The sequence below is a fragment of the Pezoporus flaviventris genome, unplaced genomic scaffold (genome assembly GCF_033815535.1).
Source record: "Pezoporus flaviventris isolate CSIRO_AGI_PZ_B2104156 unplaced genomic scaffold, CSIRO_AGI_Pfla_v1 ptg000001l, whole genome shotgun sequence".
NCBI lineage: Eukaryota > Metazoa > Chordata > Aves > Psittaciformes > Psittacidae > Pezoporus > Pezoporus flaviventris.
The window spans coordinates 40700461-40720837 of NW_026892549.1; the positions used below are offsets into that span (position 1 = coordinate 40700461).

The 20377-nt window shown below is 37.1% G+C and overlaps 1 protein-coding gene across 1 annotated transcript in view; it reads right to left on the reverse strand.

Annotated features, from left to right (window-relative positions):
* The window catches only part of OLA1 (Obg like ATPase 1), a 136676-nt gene that overhangs the window by 79754 nt on the left and 36545 nt on the right, over nucleotides 1–20377 (reverse strand). Inside the window, exons 3-4 of the mRNA XM_061453953.1 lie at nucleotides 19748–19891; nucleotides 9945–10072 (exon numbers count right to left, since the gene is read on the reverse strand). Coding sequence (XP_061309937.1) covers nucleotides 9945–10072; nucleotides 19748–19891 — 272 coding nt within the window. The remainder of the gene's footprint in view (nucleotides 1–9944; nucleotides 10073–19747; nucleotides 19892–20377) is intronic.

Below are 20377 nucleotides of genomic sequence, written 5' to 3' on the forward strand. Positions count from 1 at the left end.
AAGTTTTCATTAAAACTCTGCATTAAGAAAAATAATACTAAAAGCAAGAAAGAAAAACATCACAACCAAAAAACCCCAAACCAAACAGTCTCTTCTGAAGAATGCACTTTTGAGAAAGCAGCTTTCTGAAAAGAAAGCTATAATATTCTCAGTCTACAAACCACTCACCCTTCTGATGCAATCACTGCACCTAATGAAAGCGATGCTTACTAGCAGTCAGCCACTTTTCATTTTCTGTTACCAAATGCTTGCAAAGAATTGTTGATTTTACCCCGAGGTGGCCTTCTTCAAACCAAAGGAAAAGAGGCTTTCACATTTCACAATATAATCAGGAAAAAAAAAACCAAAACACACAAGAAAACCTGTAGGGTTTTTCCCTTCAAGCTTTCAAGAAAGTCCATGGTGCAGGAAAAAAGAATTACTTCAAAAGTATTAAACTCTTACTGTCTTATGGCCAGGATATCCTACACCATCATTAATAACACCTATTCAAACAGGTAAACATATTTCAAAAACAGTCACCTGAACATCTTCTATCACATACTGATAATTTCTTTGAAGCATTATAGAGAATTATATCTCATCTGTATAGCAATTACACACTGCCATATGACACACAGAACTATAATAAAAGTAGTTGTAGGTCAAATAATAGCAATGACTTGTAAAAAGAACCTGCCTGGTCTTTATTCTCAGAGAAGGGGGGGGGGGCTTACTGGTCAAGTACTTTATGACTCACAGTACAGTATATTAGAAATTTTCTATGTATTCTTTAGAATTGAGAGATTGCCCTTGTAGCTCAGTAGGCAGCTCTCCTGTTTCTGGCCTACAAGGTCATAGTCCCTGCTGAGGAAACTTAACAAGTTCCATCTATAAATAGAATGGCATTAGATGCTGCTACTCTAGCAAGGGTGGTGGCTTTTAGACAAGAAATTTTTATGTTTTCATCCGTTCAGATACGAAAAAGGAATTGCACATAGGGAGACGCAGGATATAAGGCTAAAGATGAATGACAAAGTGGGCTCCAAAAGCCATTGTAACTTCAATTAATATGAGACTTACAATTCCAGCATTATAAAACTACAATAAAGGCTAGAGAAGAATGCAAGAACAATTATTTTCCTTCTCAATGAGCATAAGTAATTAACTAAAATCACAGACTTTATAATATTTGAGACTGAAAAGAAACCTCCTAGGTACTGTACAATCAAAATTTGACTTGCAACACCAAGAGACAACCTCAATATAAAACAAACTCTGGAGTTCCTTTTTATTGGTAACAAAAAAATTTGAGCATTCACAGCTCTCATCTTACACTTTCTGAAGAAGTATATCCTTGAGACATTTACTTAATTATCAGGCATTAAAAAGATATCACTCTGCAATGTTAAAATTTTTGCTTCTCATATCCATATATTTGGGGCACCTTATTCTGATCTCAGAATAACAATTACTTGTGACAAGTCTCAGAATAAAGCCTATTTAAAACCCGTACTTGAGTTTATTTGTACTTTAAACTGTAGTTATGTGGCCTTAGAGGAATATGGATTAAAGCCCAGGTACCTCTTTCACTCAGCTTGGCAATGTAATGTACTGTTGGATAAAGACAAAGGCTAACTCAGAGCACAGACAATTTTCCAGCACCTGTTCCACAATCTGCACCCACAAGCCCAGGAAAACAAACTCACTCCTCTGTGGGAGACAAAGCTGTAAACAGCATACTGCAAACAGTTCTGAGGTACAAACATGTAAGTTGTGTTCATATACACACACCAAAAGCAAAGAAACCCCAGCAAAAAAACAGGAGGTGATGGTGATTTTACAATGTGACTTCCTAGATCTCAGAAACACTAATATTATGCTCCAGTAAGAACAATGACAGGTCTTGCAAAATTCTTCTGCAATAGTTTAGCTTAGGTTACTGTCCCTCCTGTATTAATCTTATTTGCCCAAGTGAGAAAACTGATAAAAGTTTTCCACAGCTGGTCGAATTAAGCTAGTTGATTCCTCACTGGCACTGACCTATTGAACACGATGTGGGTATTCAGAACATCTTCCTCTTGCAGGTTTAGGATTAGTGGTAGCACTATTTGAAGCTGCACATTGGAAGATTTGGAAGAATCCCATCCTTTAAGTCCACTACCCATATCTGGGCCAATAACGTACTACAAAAGTAGCATCCAAAATGCACACAAAGCTCTTTTCTGCTCTTCATGTTCTTCTACAAAGTAGACTACAACAGACAACTGCTTTGCAGCATAAGCCTTCATCCTAGAGCCTCTTCCCATATCACTGTATTGGAGAGCAGGCATGCAAGAAAGGTAAGAGCCATTGTACCACACCATGGGATGCCTGGTCTCACACGTAACCTGCTCCCAATTTCACTTACATCCACTGTCTCTCCTGCTGGATGCTACACAAATGCTTACTCCAATCCTATGTAGTTATTTCTCAAGAAGCTTCTTGGAGCAGTTGTCTGTATGTGGATTTCTTCTCCCTGCCGACACTTTTTCTGAGCAAAAATATCATTGTGCTTCCATCCTTGGATCAAGAGAGAAAATCCAACAGCGGTAGAGAGCACTAGCTCTTCAAGATAGCTTAAGGCTAATACATGACACTAATGACAACTGCATGTGTTTCCCTGCAACAAATCTTTTGTTAAGGCAATCCTTTTTGAACAGTAGTCTTTCAGGACTCATTGTTTCTTCCAATCTCTCTTTTTATTGGACATTTTGCGGGTTAGATTTGGGGGTTTTTGGCCTCAATCTGATTTTTGTGATTAAAAGAAAAAAAAACAAAACAAAACAAAAACCAAACAAACAAACACCCCCCCCAACTTTATTCAAATGTGTTTCCTTTTGGCTGCCTCACATTATTTAAAAGGGGAAGACCTGTATGCATACAGAGTTCCTCTATACAACATTGTCTGCTTCAGAACTTAGCTTAATCTGTTTTCAGCAGGCACCTGCCTGCCCCAGTCTTGTTCACTACCACACAGAATGTGGTACAGTATCAAGAAAAATGCTGAGTCCTGATCAAATTCAGCTAGTGGTCATTACTCGTGCAATCTCTTTCTACTTGCAGGTATAGAAATGCTGTAAGGAGGAGAAATCCAGTACTTCACTACTTCTGCTCATATCATCTAAACTAACAAAAGGTCTGAAGTAATATAAAGCTAAGCATCCTCTGAAAAATCTGCCTCTCCTGCAGCAAAAGCGTTTCCTTTTTATATAACGAAAAACTAATAAGCAAATGTATACACATCTCTGAGAATAATTTTGTTAGCCTCCCTTCCCTTTCAAGATGTGGTCTTCATGTCTGAATGCTGAGGTAAAATTAACACATGGCCTAAGACAAACTACCTCCAAGACTGGTTTGTTGCGGTGATCTGATATTCTGAAATTGCAACACAATGCAAAAGCAGTCTTGCTAATAGAAATTAGTTCAGTTTTATTAAGATTTTGCTAAAAAGGCCAGAGTTTTTATCGCAACTTTGAGATAAAAACAAAGAAATGAATGTCCTAGCCAAAGCCTCTTCACAGAATCAAACCACTTTACAATATTAAATAAAAACTGCCTTAGGTTAATACAATAAAGTTTTCCACATGGCCACAATCACCACTTCAATTTGAAAGCTTTCACAATTTCTGGTTTTAATACAGAGAAGTCACTTAAAGCTAATTGGAAGTTCAGCTGAACTGTGAGCTACTCCAAATATTTTATTAAATGTTAATTTAATTACTCTAACAACAAATAAGAAGGAAGAGAAAAATTTCATTAAGAACTATTATCTACTCAACAGCATACAGAAATACATCTTTATTTTGTAATATTAACAAACTTTATATGTTCAAACTACTTTTAAGCTTTGGTAGCTCAGGAGTAAAAGGTCTGTATTTGTAAACAAGGAACCCTAGCTTTAACAGGTGACAATTACGTTCAGTTATTATAAAACAAAAACAATGCATCTTCGAATAATTGAACTGAAATATGTGAAAGACAAAATCTGGTAGGACAGCTATGTTTACATCATTTCAAGTTCAATTTTGACACATCATAAAGATGAAAAAACAGCTTCACATATTAGAAGTGACACAGCCGAGCTACATCTGCATAAACAGAGTTACCATGATTACCAATGCACAGAATATACATGCTGAAGGGAGGAAATGAGACTCATACTTTGTTCACCGAAATGCTAGTGCAGTGGAGTATGGCTAAGTGATATCATCATATGCCTCCTCTCTGTAGCAGTCAGCTCCCAGAAGCAGCAATCAGCAGGTACAGCTCCTTCTTAGAGAACATGGGAGAGGGGGTGGAAAATGCACTGTCTCAAGTACATAAAAGCTACAGAATGACTAGAATCTTCATGCAGAAGATACACACATTTTAATAGAAAAATCAAAAAAATAAGTCAGAACAGAGGATGCATCTTACCCAGTTAAGTAACTTTGTCATCAGCACTGATTTTTACAGGCAAATCAAAACACTAGCAGTATTACTGCGAGTTCCCAATAACCCTCCTGATAATAAAAAATAAAGCCAAGTCAACTTGATTTTAAATGCTGAGCAAAAATCAGTACAAATATTGTCAACTCACTTTTGATCTCAAAGAAGAATAAACTAGACTCCACTTATGTGATTCATATCCATACAAGTTTTAAATTATATCTATTACAGAAGTTACCTAAAACCATGAAGGAGGCAGAACCCCAGGGTGTACTAATCATTTCCAGTTATAACAGCCATAAAACCGGAGTAAAAGCAATTAAAGCTCCTTAGGAACCAATTCACATTGGTCACATCAGTCACCTCTATAAGACTGCAGGGGATGTTTACCTAGCGTCATGGTTCTTTCACTCTTGCCACAAAGAACAACATTTCATGGATTACCAGTTGCCAAGCTCCCCATCCTGCCCCTAAAAGGCAGCTGAGGAGTCAGAGCACTTCCAGGCACAGGAGCAAAGCAAGAGCTCCTCACCCCTTCCTGCCTGCACTCTGCCAGCACTGTGTCACCGCAGGCAAGTCACACTTTCCTCTGCACATCTGTAAGGCTAAGTGATGGCATGCAGGTGATCTCTCAAGTCCTGCCACAAAAGCCAACACTGACTGCCCTACTTCAAACACTGGACATCAAACCCTAAGGTTTTTTAATTTATTAAAAAGGAGCATTTGATAACAAAGTACTTTTACAGACAAATCTCCTTCCAATTTCTGTAACTTAGAAGAGAAAGACTGGCTTTCATCAAAGAAACTAAAAATAAGAGAAAAATGTGGAACGTATTTTCTAAAAAACTAGGACTTTGGGATATCAGTGGAAAAGGAAACCTAAGAACATTAAGAACTCCAGCTACTTATCATCCAGTACATTCAAAAAACTTTTCAGAGCTGTAGCAGGGACTAAATGCTGACATCTACAATTTTCTTCACCAAAGCATTATTTAAGAGTCATTTATAAATTTACACTTGTAACAAGGCTGCCACTTTTAGCCCACCATACAAAGAAAGTGATTTTCCACACATACTTGTGACTGAACCGCCATAAAAGTTGAAAGGTGGTTAAAACCCTGCAACTTGGGAAGAAACACTGCTACAATCTTCAAACAGCCTGCCTTCAGCCACTGCCAAAACATTGCTGCCCCAGTTAAAACCATAATACACTGAAACATGGTATATTTACAGTCAAATGTTTCAAATTAAACAGCGAAACTTGGAAGATTAACAAAGCTGTAACTACTTTAAAGCATGTGTCACATTACTATGGTACTAATGCTATAGACACCACTATCCAGAACAGAAAACCATTTATAAATTAAGTTTCCCATTCATTCAGCCAGTTAAGTAAGCAAGTGCATCTGTCTGAGGCTTTCACCATTGGATTTGGCCAAAAATAAAATATACCACTGCCCCTAAGAAACTGGGATAACCTCTGAAATATTTTTAAGTGTACTGAAATTAAATGGTATCTTTTAAATGTCATTCATTTTCAGTTTGTACACTTTAATCAAAAAAAGAAATATACAGGAAGTATCAAAATCCAAGAATGTAATTCTGTATAGGAAAGCTTATTCGCCTTATTTATTGAGCTAAATTGCCCTATTACCTTACTACATGCTGTTCTCACGTTGCTGCTTCTTTAGACATATTAAAATATGTTAGACATAAAACCAATGTTTTCACTGATTTAATGAACACTGTGTCTCCCAGGGAAAATAACAGTGTATCCAGGATGTGGAAATCTGAAGGCTGAAAATCCATAACCAGTTCAAGGCGGAGATACATTTATTTTTCAAATGAAGCACAGAATTAGCCAGACAGAAATAAATGCAGTTTTCCCTCAGCTTTACGCCATGCAAGAAACAGTCTCGGTAAACATCACACAGAACTTTCACAGTTCCAACAGAAACGTAGTTATAATTACTTTGAGAGTACTACAGCTGCAGCTCACCTATGTGTCCTGCGGTGGATAAACTGAAGAGGCAACAACCTTCTTCAAAAATCATCTCATAACACAAGAAGGTAGCAACAGTGATTTCTGTTACAGCAGCTAAAAAAACCCACAACCTTTTGTTGTAAAGAAAACATAGTTTAATACATTCTAATGAATGAAGGAAACAGGATCAAAACCTTTAGCCTAGGACTAAAATACATTCAGTGAGATTCCCAAAGTTTGCCTTATCATACTGAACAAAAGCTCTCCATTCCTAGATAGCTACTTCCCTGCCCATCATTGCCTTAATACAACTTGAGTGAGTTAATTCTCAAACTGCTTTTTTTCCAAAAATGCCAACTGAACCAAGCTAGTCAAAGCCTTAACAAGCTTTTTCTTCAATATACTCAGGCATGTGGACCTTGAAATCTACATCACAAAACCCCACAATGATCCGCTTCCCATACTAGCCATTGTAGTGCATACTGCAACAGCATAAAGACAGGGAGGTTTCAGTGCTGGAAGGTGAAAACTGGTTCCAGATCAATTCAAAACCTTAGTGAAAACAAGCACTAAATGTTTCATGCTTTGAAAAAGCATGGTCCACAGATCACTTCCTACTTCAGCTCTTTAAGATTTGCACTCATTCTCATATCCTCTTCATCTTCAGCAACATCTCTTTTCCAGCTGGTTGGTATACAAAGCCTCACCTTCCAGTCCACTATTACCCCTTAATAGGAGCAACCTGTCTGGCTTCCTTTTAAGTTAGCTTCCACCAGACTGCATAGGTTCAGCGCCTACCTCTGAAAAGTGAGAGCCTCAGGGCACTGGTTCCTAAACACACACAGTCAGTCCATTCAGAACTTGGAGCAAACCCTGGCAAAAGGCAACAAACTGGTTCCTAAACACACAGTCCCTCCAGAACTTGGACAAAACCCCGGTACGGGGCAACAAAGAAGCTCCATCCTCTCAGGATCTGGAATGTTTAAGGATATACAAAAACAGTTTACATAGTTTCTGTATCTGATACAAACTGCAAATTGCAGGTATGCCAGAGACACATAAAAAGGGAATTTTAGATTGGAAGCAATTTCAACAGGCGAGTGGGTATAAAAACACTACAGCATTTTAAAAGTTTTATACATTTTTATAACATAAGTTGGCATGGTATGTTGAAAACTTCAGTGGGTTACAGGCTTTAACTAGAGCCTGTACTGTGTAACCAATAGATTCTTTTATTATTATTTCTTTACTAGAAGGTTATTAGTAGCTTTTAGTGCCAGATTTTCAGTTTTATAGTACTGTGGGGAAAGGAAAGTAGAGCTAATATGCACTTTGCGGGGGGGGGGGGGGGGGGGGGGGGGGGGATCAAAAACCAAAAAGTTTCACATCTCTCAACCACAAAATTCTGCATTAGCTTTTTATTATTCCTAAGTAGTATTTTGAAAATACTTTGTGTTTATTGGGCAGTCAACACACAGAATTTCTACCTCAGTTCATCACTAGCTTGTGCTCTAGTTAAAACATCTAGCACAGCAGCATAAGAGATAAGGTTAAGATTTTAAAAGGAAAAAGTGCTATTTAAAAAGTAATTCCATTATCTTTCATGCTCCCAAAGAAGAACAGCAACAATTCTTTTATAACCATTACATTTCAGAATCCTTGAAAGAAACTGAAACATGTAACAAGTAAATGAAAGACTAGATTAGAAGAAATTGATGCTATTACAAAGTAAGTGTCCAAATGGTTTAAAAACCCACAACAATAATCTCATTCCTCTCAATCCCTATGAAAAAAATACAAACGGTGTTAACTGTCACAACAGCTACCCAAAACAAATGCTTAGGATTTTCAACATATAGATTAAAATGGATCTTCTCCACTGGCTATTACAATAATCTGTTCCTTAATAAGCATTTATGATACAAGCATCAAAACAGAGCAAGTATGATGAGTTTATCACTTGTTCTCAATTGACACCATGCAAAACAGTAATCACAATGACAGGTTAGCAACAGGGTTTGGAGGAATTGATCCCCCATTTTTTCTAGGGACACTATAGCAATCATTCTTGTGTAGTTACAAATATTTAAAATATACTGATGTACTAATACAGACTTCACATATTGAATTTATTCCTAAATGATGCACAAGTTCAAAAGACTTAATTCACTCTATCCAGTCAAGATCTGACCTCACCTTTTCAAAACATCTTAAATACTATTAACTGCTTAGCTACAGTCAACAGTTTTCTATTCTACTGAGAGCATGTGTTGAAAGACTTTAAACAGAAAAGAGTACTACTAGATAAAAAAAATAAGGAGGCCAAGTTTGCAAAGGAGAAGTAATGCTCCACCCTGGGACAGCTTCCAGGTACTAGAAGACCTTAAAAAAGTCCACTGTCCCCAACAGCACGCCCTACTTAGCAACAGTATAAGCCTATGAACATATTACCTTTCCCCACAAAGTTTGTCTCACTTGATTGAAAACACAGTACCAGTACTCTGCACCAAATCATTGTCTACGTGTTCTTAATACATAAAAAATTGCATTCGACTGAGGTAGAATACTTACCTACTCACCAAGCATACAGACTGTAGAGGCACATCAGGTCAATGGTCTATATAGATATGCTTCAAAAAACAAGCTCATGAGAACAAGGGCTCTAAGCATCTAAATCAATACTATCAAATAGTAATACTGCATATGCCTTTGGATTTTGTTTTAGAAACAATCTGCCCACAAAATAATTTTTTGCTCCAATCACAAAATAAATTTCATTGTTGTTCTATTATTTCATCACTTACTGTATAATAATGGACAACCAAAAGACAGCAACAAAGGTGTCTGGTTTCCTCAAATCTGAGCAAACATTATCAAGTTCAATCTTTCCAGACCAGAAGCCGTTTTCAACACTCAGTGTATTACAAACCAACATACACTTTCAACAAGCTGTTAAGTGCCAAGTTCGTAAGTGCTATTAATATGACTCTCAACGCCATTTCTGCATTGTGGTAGCAGGTGATGACAGAAAGAATCAAAGCCCTTGGTCTAACTGAAAAAAGTTCATAATTCACAGAAACAGGGGCAGGGTGGTGTGTATTCAAGACTCAGTAAAACTGACACAGAAATCAGGAAAGAAAAAGTGAGGCCTGCCCTGTGAGAAACAGAATTCCAGAGTCTGCTACTAGTTCCATATTTTCATTTTCTACTTCCATTTCACCCTTTTATTATCACATTCCATTCCTCCCCCTTCATAAAACTAAACAAATCAACTTGCATGCACTGCTGGCAGAAGAAAATAAATTATTACTGCAGACTTCTAAAAATCCAGTTTCTTTTTAAGTCTTCAGCACAACACCAATGAAGAAAGACGCACCCATTAGACAGAAGAGGAAAGGATTTGATCTGAATGGTAAAAGTTGAAACTGTAATGCGTATTTTTTCCACATTTCTTGAGTACAGTAACGCTGTCCTTAAGCTATAGAAAGAACATATAAATAAGTTTACATACGCATCAGATGAAAGATCCCATCACAGGCGTTAATATGAGACAAGAAGGAATTTCCTAAGCCTTGGCCAGTGTGGGCTCCTTTCACAAGGCCAGCAATATCCACCACATTCAGAAAGGCTGGAATTTTGCTGAAATACAGAAGTTATAAGTTTCATTACTGAAGTATATTAGCTAAGACTTTTGGCACAGAAATAAATTCATAACATGAAAATCCAACATTTCTCTTTTCTAGAACAAGAGATATACGGCGGTAACTTTCTTATTTAATGTGTAACTTATAAATGACAAGATTCCCTCCCTCCCATGTAAAACATTAACCATTCTTTAATTTCTCTGTCATTATTAATGTAAAATGAAGTAAACTAGTTTCCAAGTGTGGAATCATACTGACAACTATGCAAACTATACTCAACCAGACCAGGAACACTGCAGCATGAAGTCAGTCATCTGTAACAAGCAGTTTTCATACTGCTAAAGGGATAAGACATACCAATGGCAATTGCACTCTGCTATCACTAACACACCTCTAAAGTTACCATTTAGCAACTTTTTTGGAAGACAAGGGCATTTTTTTAATACAATGGTGAGTAAAACCAGCAGTGATCAGGTTATGCAAACACTTTGAAAGAAAGCAGAAAACAAGTTAAGCAGCATCTAGCATTATAAAGTAAACAACTGTGATGTTTTCCACCATAAACAGCACTGGGTTAGCTGACATGTCCACATACATTTCATACAGCAACAACAAAATAGTCATAAAGTTCAAATTACCTGACAAAAAATAGAAAAAGCTTTTACAGCTATGGGAAATGCATATGGCAATTTATAAACTGCAAGCCTTTTATCCTCTGCAGATTCTCAAGCTGTTTTAAAATGAGCAAATAATTTTATGGGCATTAATCTTTTCAAGTATATTCTAAACCAAATTATTTCTCAAAATCCAGCTGAGTGAGGAAAAAAAAACCAACCAACAAACCCACAAACAGAAAACTCTGTGATAAGATGTTGGCTAAAAGCACCTTCATCTGGTCTATGCAAATGACAGCACTACCATAAACAGTGGCAAAGGCAGAACCACACAGAAATGCCACGAATTCCTCGCTTGCAGAAGACCAGAAACTGCAAACCAGAGTTATCAAGACCTCCAACTTAAGGGCCTCAAAATAAATAACTGGAACACTGCTGGATTTCAAAACAAACACTTTATCACACATTCATTAGCAACATGCTAAGATTAATACAACAGTTCACTACTTTACTAACAGTAAGTAGAAGGCAAAACACCCAAATCCACAGCTTTAATATCAACAATGAGAAGGGTGTGACTTACACTATGAAGTCTGCATGAACACACAGTGCCAATCTGTAAAGCAGTGAAAAGCTGTCTTCTATGGTGAGCGTTCTAAATTCTGTGGTCTACTTCACGATGTCTTTTCAAAAGACCTAACCACTGCAGTGCTGCACACAGCTGGAAGCAACAACGTAGGTTCAAATGAGTGCTAGAGATGACCTAGACAGTGACCTCCTAGCCAACCCTACATAGAAACCTTCTCTGAACAGCACTGCACTTCCGAAGTCTATACTGTCCACAGCTCAAACCGAGCTTTACAAGAGCTTACTGATAAATATATTAAAAAAACCCCAAATCAAATATTGAAATATGTCAAATCTGTAAGAGCAGAAAATTCCACTAGCATCAGAAAAACACCCTTCTCTTCTTATCCCAATGCCTGGTATGGTAACTACAGCCCAGAGAGATCAAGCTGTAGTTCATCATCTCTGCTAAGAGCAACAGGCTTAAATAGAACAGAACAAGTTAGCAACTTTTTCTGGTAGTGGTATCCCACTTCCATCTGATTGCAAATAACACAATACATTCTTTAGTATTAGCAGATATACTGCCTCGCTTGAAATGAACTCCCTAACTTGGGAAGATATGGTCCATTAGAGTCTGCCTTTGCATGCTACATCAATATTTCTGAAGTGTGATGACCCAAAAGCAAAAGATCTTATACTGGTTTTGTTTTCAATCTTCCTCTAACACTTCCCAAGAAAAAATATTTTTTTCAAGTAAGCAAATTCATGATATAAGATTTGGACACAATATTTTTCTTACCACAGTGAACTTCAAAGTAGCACTAAACCTGTCAGGTGTAATAAATTAGGATTTAATGACATTTCATTAAATGTGATGTGTTTAGAAACAAGCATAAATAGAATATCCAAAAGAGTGAGTTTAAAACAATTCACAAGAAAATATTTACAACGCAGCACGAGTTAGTTAAATTCAGGTACACAACACATTGACTTCAAGCTTTAATTCACTAGGCCCATGGAAAAAGGGCCCATCCCTGGGAAGACAGATGCTGTGTACTGCAAGCTAATGCTGCTGAATGCAGTAGAAAGAACATGAATGCAAGAACATTCTGAAGTAAAAAACTCTGAAAATTCTCCCACTATGGTTTTCCTAGAAAACTGTCTTGCTTTCTCTAACTACCAGACACAAACTTAAACAGAAAGAGCAAATTCTCAAATTTAACACACTACCAAGAGCAATGCACATTCAGAAGACAGAAACTAGTAACTCTATTAATGGAATAATCCAATAACTCCTTTTGCCTGACAGAACTGCAGAGCTAATACATACCTCAGAAGAAACAGCAGCAACTTCCCAGTCAGAATTGTTATAATTCATAATTCATTGCTTTCTGACACACAACTAAGTCAACAACAAGGTAGAAAAATGCCATTCTTTAAAGCACTCCTCCATTGTCATTTTAAACAATTTTCTAACAAAGCTGGTGTTAGAAATGTTCTCCTATGCTCCCCTCTGTTAGGATTCACTTCCTGGGCAGCCATCAGAAGAATTCACACTTTCCCTACAAAGATGCCACATTACAGCAAAACAGATGCCTTCAGATGCAGATAGACCACTCTATCACTACAATCAGCCTAATTTGCTAGACAAAAGAAGGAAAACCCCAGCACATTTATTTCACAATTTACTAACAGGAGCAAGAGATACGGATGTTTTCTCACCTTCACCTTGGGTACCACAAAGCTAACAAAGCAAAACCATCACCATTCTCTGCAGCCCCTTTCCTAGGCCTCAATCTCTATTTCATTACAGAAAGATGAATAGAGAGAAAAGCATAAAAAGGCACAAACTAGCCACACTTGCCTATACTCTGCTCTTAAGGACAAGGGGTACACATTATGAAACTAAATAAACAGAAAACACAGCAAAGAATTCGGGAAGAGTACCATATATCTAGAGTGTGGTTTAGTTCTTTAAAACGTAGAGGACTTAACTGGATTGTTCTCTTTTTTTTTTTTCTCCCTCCTCTAAACAGATTAATTTCCATTTCTTAAGATTCGTTAGTCATCATTAGCATAATGTCACTGAGCCTCAAATGATCATCAGGAACAGGTGACATCAACTGATCGTTTGTACAAATCAGTGCAACACCAACCTACCATAAAGCATGTCACAGGAATTTATAATATGAAACATTACCAAATCCAGACATATCTCCGTATTTTAAGTGTAGGTATAACTCCTGAGTAAAGATTTTTTTCACCTCACTTCAAAATACAGTAGGAGCGATTTTGTGTTTTCACGTACTACCTTCACTGTACGAGCTACTCCACAACAAAGAGCACAAGACTCTCTGCACCAAAGAACGTAACAGTTTTGCGGTCCAGTGGTTAGGGTATAAGAGACTTGGGCATTATGTAGGGGAAAAGACCTATTTCTCACCAACTTCGTTTCAAACTTCTGTCCAAACCCGTTACTTAACAGGCAGAAGGAGTTTCTTTACCTGACCCGTTCAGTGCAGTACTACTGAGGACTACAGTGCAACCAGTTACCTTTCTTCTTTTAAAATGCACACACATACAGTATCTGCAGTTTGTTGTGCATATTTATTTTTCCAAAACTTAAGGCAAAGAGGCATAAATTTCTTTCTCAAGTTTCTTCATTGTTTAGTTGAGAAACCTCACAGGCAACACACCCTGAAGATCTGACTTGACTGAAACAACCAAAATGCTGTTTCTCTCCCTGGGTTTCTTTATTCTTCTAAGTTTCCACAATCTCTCTTCTCCAACAAAAACAATACCCCAATAATTTCTCTGCAGCATTTACTACAGGTTAGTGAAATCTCACATCCACCAGGAAACCCTGGAAAGCCATGTGACAGCTTCAAGTTCGTTCAAAATGCAGCAATTTTCCAGTAAGCCTGCTTGATTATTCTCATAACACAGACACTTTTTATTCTCAAGAAATTTCTCTCAACTCAAATTCTACATCTCACATAGTAAAAAAGCCAAATTCTACACTATTAGGGTAAGGTGTCCAGCTTCCATTTTCTCTTCAGTAAAGCCAAATGTGCTATTCATCTTCTGGTTACAGCACAAGCTCTTCTGCCTTTAAAAGCTGTTATCTGAAATCTGTTAAGAAAGGGTAACTCTTCTTCCTCCCTGAAAATTCATGCAACTTAAGTAGGAGTTATCTGTTAATAGTTCACAAATGACCTGAAGTAGTAACATAGGAGAACACATATATTGTGATAACCTGCTATAAAGCTTTCAACACTCGGTCTGTCCTCATTGCTTTTGTTTTTCTTGGCTCATTTCCAAACAGAAAACACAGATCATAGGCCCTCCTGCTCTTCTAGGAGACTGTACTCCCTTATTACACCTTCTGCAGTCAATCTTGCATGCAGTTTTGACCAATGTAAGTACAATACCTCACAGGGTAAAGGAATCTGCTTCTGAAGAACTAGGTACAGCAGATGAACCCCAGTCATTTCTAAGCAAGAACAATTTCATTAATAGCATTGTATCCATGGTACTGACAAACAAGACTTGAACTTAATAGCACATGAACCAGAAGTGAAAAATCTGCTAATTAAATTTTGCTTACATGAACTATTAAAAAAAGTAAGATTCGATGTGGACTATGACACATACTTGGTGTCCCCTGTATATCAAATGCCTGCATTCTCAAACTATTCACAAAATTAATACACCAATAAAATATAACTAATTGAAATTTTTCCTTCTCTCACCAGGCAGACAAGTCAAGTCAAGGCTCAAGTCACCACTTCAGGTCTTTCATTCACTGCTGGCAAATTGTTCATTTGCAATGCTAGAACACACATCACTGCCAAGTTGATTTACACAGGCTCAGAGCTAACTGAAGAGCAGTAACACCAAAGGAAGAAGCACATTAACAACAGGATGTACTCAGCAATTTTCAGTTGCTTTCTGTAAAAAATGGGATTCTCCTACAGATGCTGATATATGAGAGTTACATCCAGCTAAGTTATTCATGTTTCACTCTGGAATTAGAGGTGGGTTTCATTTACATAAATAGTCTTTTTAAACCCAGAATAAGTCCCACATGATGTCATTCAAAAAGTCCCACTGCTGATCTGCTTTCTAAGCAGAACTTTCCACCGATTACATAATTTTTACTTCAAAACTTGATCAAGTATCTGAGTATGCTATCTTACAGTAAGTTCAAGAGAACATGTATTTAATATTATGTAGGACATCCGTGACCTAGCCAACATTGGAAGTGACTCAGATTTAGTTCAATACCATTGCTTGAGCACTAAAGATCTTGGTGCATGAACTTCAACAATCTACAATGCAACAGAACAAATTAAAGCAATTTACTGACAAAAAGGATGGAGCTCCTTAAGTACACTGGATGGTGACAGAGAGATGAAGAGGGGTAGTTGCATTTTACTATTTCCTTCCGTAAGATAACAAAGATTGCCTTAAAATTTAAGTTGGAAAGGATATCCAAGATAGATTAAAAAGAGTCCAAGTTAAACAGAAATGCTTGTGGTTTGCAATAAGCATTGTGCTTTGTGAACACATACATGCAAAGCAACACACCTGCTTACAGATGCAAACAAGGAATTAGATGAATACTGATAACATGAGAAAGGATGAACAAAACTACTTACATTTTACTCACTCCCGCTTATAATCTTGTTTGATTTTAACCAGAGGAGGAAGCAGAAACATAGATTTTTAAAATCACTTCATTATTAATGTTTTCATACAGGGTGATTACTATCAGCCAAGAGCCCTTCACTGTTAACTATTTACAGTTAAAACATAGCTATAGTTAAAACACTACTTCTACCTGACTATTTCTTTTACTTAAACATATAGCTTAAAATAAAGAAGAAAGAATATAAATAGCTGTAGTGAGGAGGTTATTTGGGCACAAAATAAATTAATAAATGAGAAGGAGGAAACAGCAGTTTTCTCCACTTCCCCACTCAAGATCCTTTTGAGGCTTGAATCAAATGTCACCACTGAGATACCAGTCCTGGTCAGGCACAGTAGACCACAGTAGTAGACAGGGCCATATGGGGTAAGTCTGGAGGGTATATAAACTCAAAGGCTTTTGAGATACTTGTGAGTTAGGACACAAGTCACTTGTCCAAATGAAATCAGTTTAACATACTTACACTGAAAAATATTTTTAGGTTTAAGGTGATTAAATGAATTTAGAACAAAAAAAAAAACAAACAACAAGTATAGCTTTATCAAAGCTTTTATTAAGTTACTAAAATTTCTTCACATGAGCTACACAGTTCTTGTCTTGTGTAAGAAATCCATCACGTCTAAACACAAAAAGGCCCATTAAAATACTACTGTCAAGAGATCAACCTGTTTTGGCTTTCAAATCCCTGTTTTCAAAGCAGGAGCTACCTGCTGAGATGAGGAACCTCTCTTTTCCATTTTAGAATGAGTAGATCTCATCCTCTGCTACCTACTTAAGATCCAGAGATTGGGGCAGGAGGGACAAAAAAAAGAAAACAAAACACACAACAAACTACACCTTTCTGCTTTAGCTCCTGCTGAAGTTAATCAGTCCAAAGCAAATACTCTTTCCAGCTACTGAACTGCAACTAATTCAATCATTAGTCTACCAAACCTTGCCTGAAAAGTAGGGACAACAAAATAAGAGCCCAACACTCTCTCCTTTCTGAAAAAGCTACATGTTGACACCATGCAACAAACTTGAGTTTTCACTGAACACTGTATAAATTTAAAACAATCACATCAGCTGCTTACATAAAGTTAGTAACAAAACAGAAACTAAGACCTTAAAATAACAAGCATTCAGAATTATATTTAAAACATTAAAGTCTGTTTTGTTGTGTTTTTTTTAATATCTACAGTTTCATTCACACCAGAAAGTAAGCAATAAGCAGCATTAAATCTCAAGGAAAATTGCTCATGTAATCTATTTGGCAGCAAAACAGCAGTTTTTACGGGAAGTTTTTGGAGCCCACCTTCTGTCTACAGCCTGATCATTGAACTTATTTATTGTTAACAGTCATATACACCATCCACTGCTGCAGAAAGAAAAAAAGGTTATCAGTTCTGGTAGCATACCTTAATTTATTAAGTACAACTTTACCTTGATGTAACAGTCTCCAAAATTCTTGCCTGCATTATTTCATTTACAAACGTCTACACTTCCAATTAAGTAATACCACTCAGATTTAGCATGGGCTAGCAAGTAGCTGCACACGAGTCCCATCGAAGCTGATGCTTCCCTCTTTCAGGGATAGGAATAGATCTTCAAGCAACAAACAGTACCCAAAGAGCCTAACTCTTCCTCCAGTGGCAGAACAGCTGCAAACTCATACTAGCAGTATTTCCAGCAGTAGAGTCTGTCTCTCTGTAGCAGCAGCAATCTCAGCTCAGTGTGACAGACAGCGACAGCCAGTCCAACCCAGTCCCACTCTTCCTTTCCCTCGCTCACAGCAGGCATCAAGGCAAAATCACTGGCCTGTCATACACTGCTTTAATTAAGACAAAGTCCCCCCTCCTTTTTTTTTCCCCACCTCTCAACAATGACTGCAGTTATGCGATGACTAAGTGTAACATATGCGAAATAAAAACCTGAATGCTTTAGACTTTAAAAAGCAAATACTTGAGGCTAGACAAGAGTCTAATTTAAAGAGAACTCACTGTTTATAAAACATTCTGCATGCACGGATGGATTATGTCTACTAATCCATACAAGTAGAAAATTAACACGGAACATATTACATAAAGATGAAGAACAAAATCAAGACTATACAAGAGAAATTAAGGAATTGTATGTAATTTAAATTCAGTTGTAGATCTTCATGACCATAGCCTTCTTTTCCTGAGTTAGTCTCAGACAGAGCAGCACAAACAGTCCAAGAAGAGTTACCTCAGTCTACTGTGCTACTGAATTATCACTGGCTTATCACTGTTACAGTGAAATATATGCACCATATGCTGTAACTACTCACTAATCCCCACACCCATCGATTTTAAGTAACAAACACTCTTAAAAATGCTTAAAGACCATTCAAATGAAAGCTGATTATCCAGGTTATTTTCCAGTTTCATTAATATTTTTTAATGTCTTAATTTTTATTACTAAATATATCTATTTCCATTGATATTTGCAGGTGGCTTTTTTCAGGGGGGAGCAGAGGAGGGCAGAGTTTGCAAGTCAGAGAACACACACAGGTATGCACTCCTTGTAAGGAGAGATGGCCTAAGGCAGAATGAGGGGAGAGATCGTAATCTCTTCGTCACTTCAACTGTTAATTTAGAAGTAGCCAGTCATAGCTAAGTGAAAAGAAAAAGAAACTACTGACCTGGCCAAAGCAGCAGTAACACTACCATTTAGAACAAATTTATCAACAAAACTTGAAAGCCACACCATTACCTCTGCACAGCCAACAGCCAGAAAGTTTTGTCTCAAATTCAGTAGAGTTTTGGTTTATGATCCATATGGTAACAAGTATACTTAATAGTTCCTTGAGCAAGAAAAACAAGGTAACATCTTGTAACAATCCACCTAGCCAGACAGCTCCATATCAATTCATTTTTCAGTATTTAAAAAGTACACAGCAATTAGAGAAAGAAGCAACCTATTTAGACCTGAAAATTAAGCACAAGCGGTGGGGTTTTTTTGACCAGTGACTAATCAATCTTCTTCAATTGTGGGTGTGAGCTCAGTTTAATACTGAGGATTTGAACAAAGAGTGCATGCTAATTTGCCCTACGATTTATGTAGGGTTCACTTTATTCAAGATCCCTTTGCAAGTAACTGAAAACTGAAATTAATAAATCAAACACTTATTTGTTTTCTGAAAACACCTTAATGCTGTTCAAGCAAGAATCCAGTTCCCACATTGAATATATATGGTAGATTACAGTAATAATCTATAACAAAAATCCATCAATGTGACAAAATTAATACAATCCTAGAATAAGGAACCACTGTAGTAATATCCCCGAATATATCAGATAACAAATAGCAGAGCCTATAAAAAGGTCAGGGAAAAAAAGGCTGCTCACAAAGCTTACTGTAAAAAGACTGAGAGCACAGGTACGTTGATATTTGTTTGGCTGCCTACAGCATATGCAATATTCTAAATGACACAAAATACAGGGTAGAAACTTTACAAATGAGAGAAGCTCATGACACATTAGGTATGTCCACTACAGTTCATTTTCCAAATCTCTTCAGAAGATCCTCCAAGTCACTTGGGAGCCAAAAGCTTCAAAGACAGGTACACCAAGGACCAAATGATGTTAAGCAACAACTAGCAGCAACTAAGCTTCTCATTCTCATATGTATGTATTACAAGAATGTAATTTCACATTCTAAAACGTACGTCCATAAAAACTTAAAGACACTGCACTAAAATCCTATGAAAACCCTGTGTTCAGTAATACTATTTCATCTTAACTGCAAAAAAAAGATGAAGAATTTGAGTTACCTTGGAGGTTTGTGATACTGGCATAGGAAGTCAAATCTGTCATCTGGCACAGGTACTCGACTCTCATTGGGGTCAATAGTACAGAAAGGAAAATTTTCTGCTGCTGCTTGACTCTTTGTTAACACATTGAAAAACGTCGATTTCCTACAAACAAAATACACACGTTCTTAAAGAAGTTCAGATTAGAATTATTTAAAAGGGCTGGATAGAAGCACATCTTATTCCAACTCAAAAGCAATACTGAATTTTCTCTGTACTTCAACAACAGTGACCACTACCCTGATTGTAGTACAGGACACTTTCAAATACATATATGGAGAGCCCCACTGAAACACACTGATGGTTACCTCTTCCCTGCCCTTGAAAATTACCCTAAGTGAAGATATTGCACATCAGTTAGCAAAGAAGCTTTCAGTCAAAAGCAAAGCACAGCTGTATTAGCCACTACTCATTTTCCTCAAGCACAAAGTGAGAAATGGATAAGGATGCTTGAAAGTTATTCTGAATGAACTGGTTTTGCCAAGACTCACAAGCCCTTTCCCCAGATGTATTGTTTCTTCAGATTTATTTATGTATTAACATAATTTCAGTATCTAAGCAATAGAAGTTAACAATCAAGAGAGAAAAAAG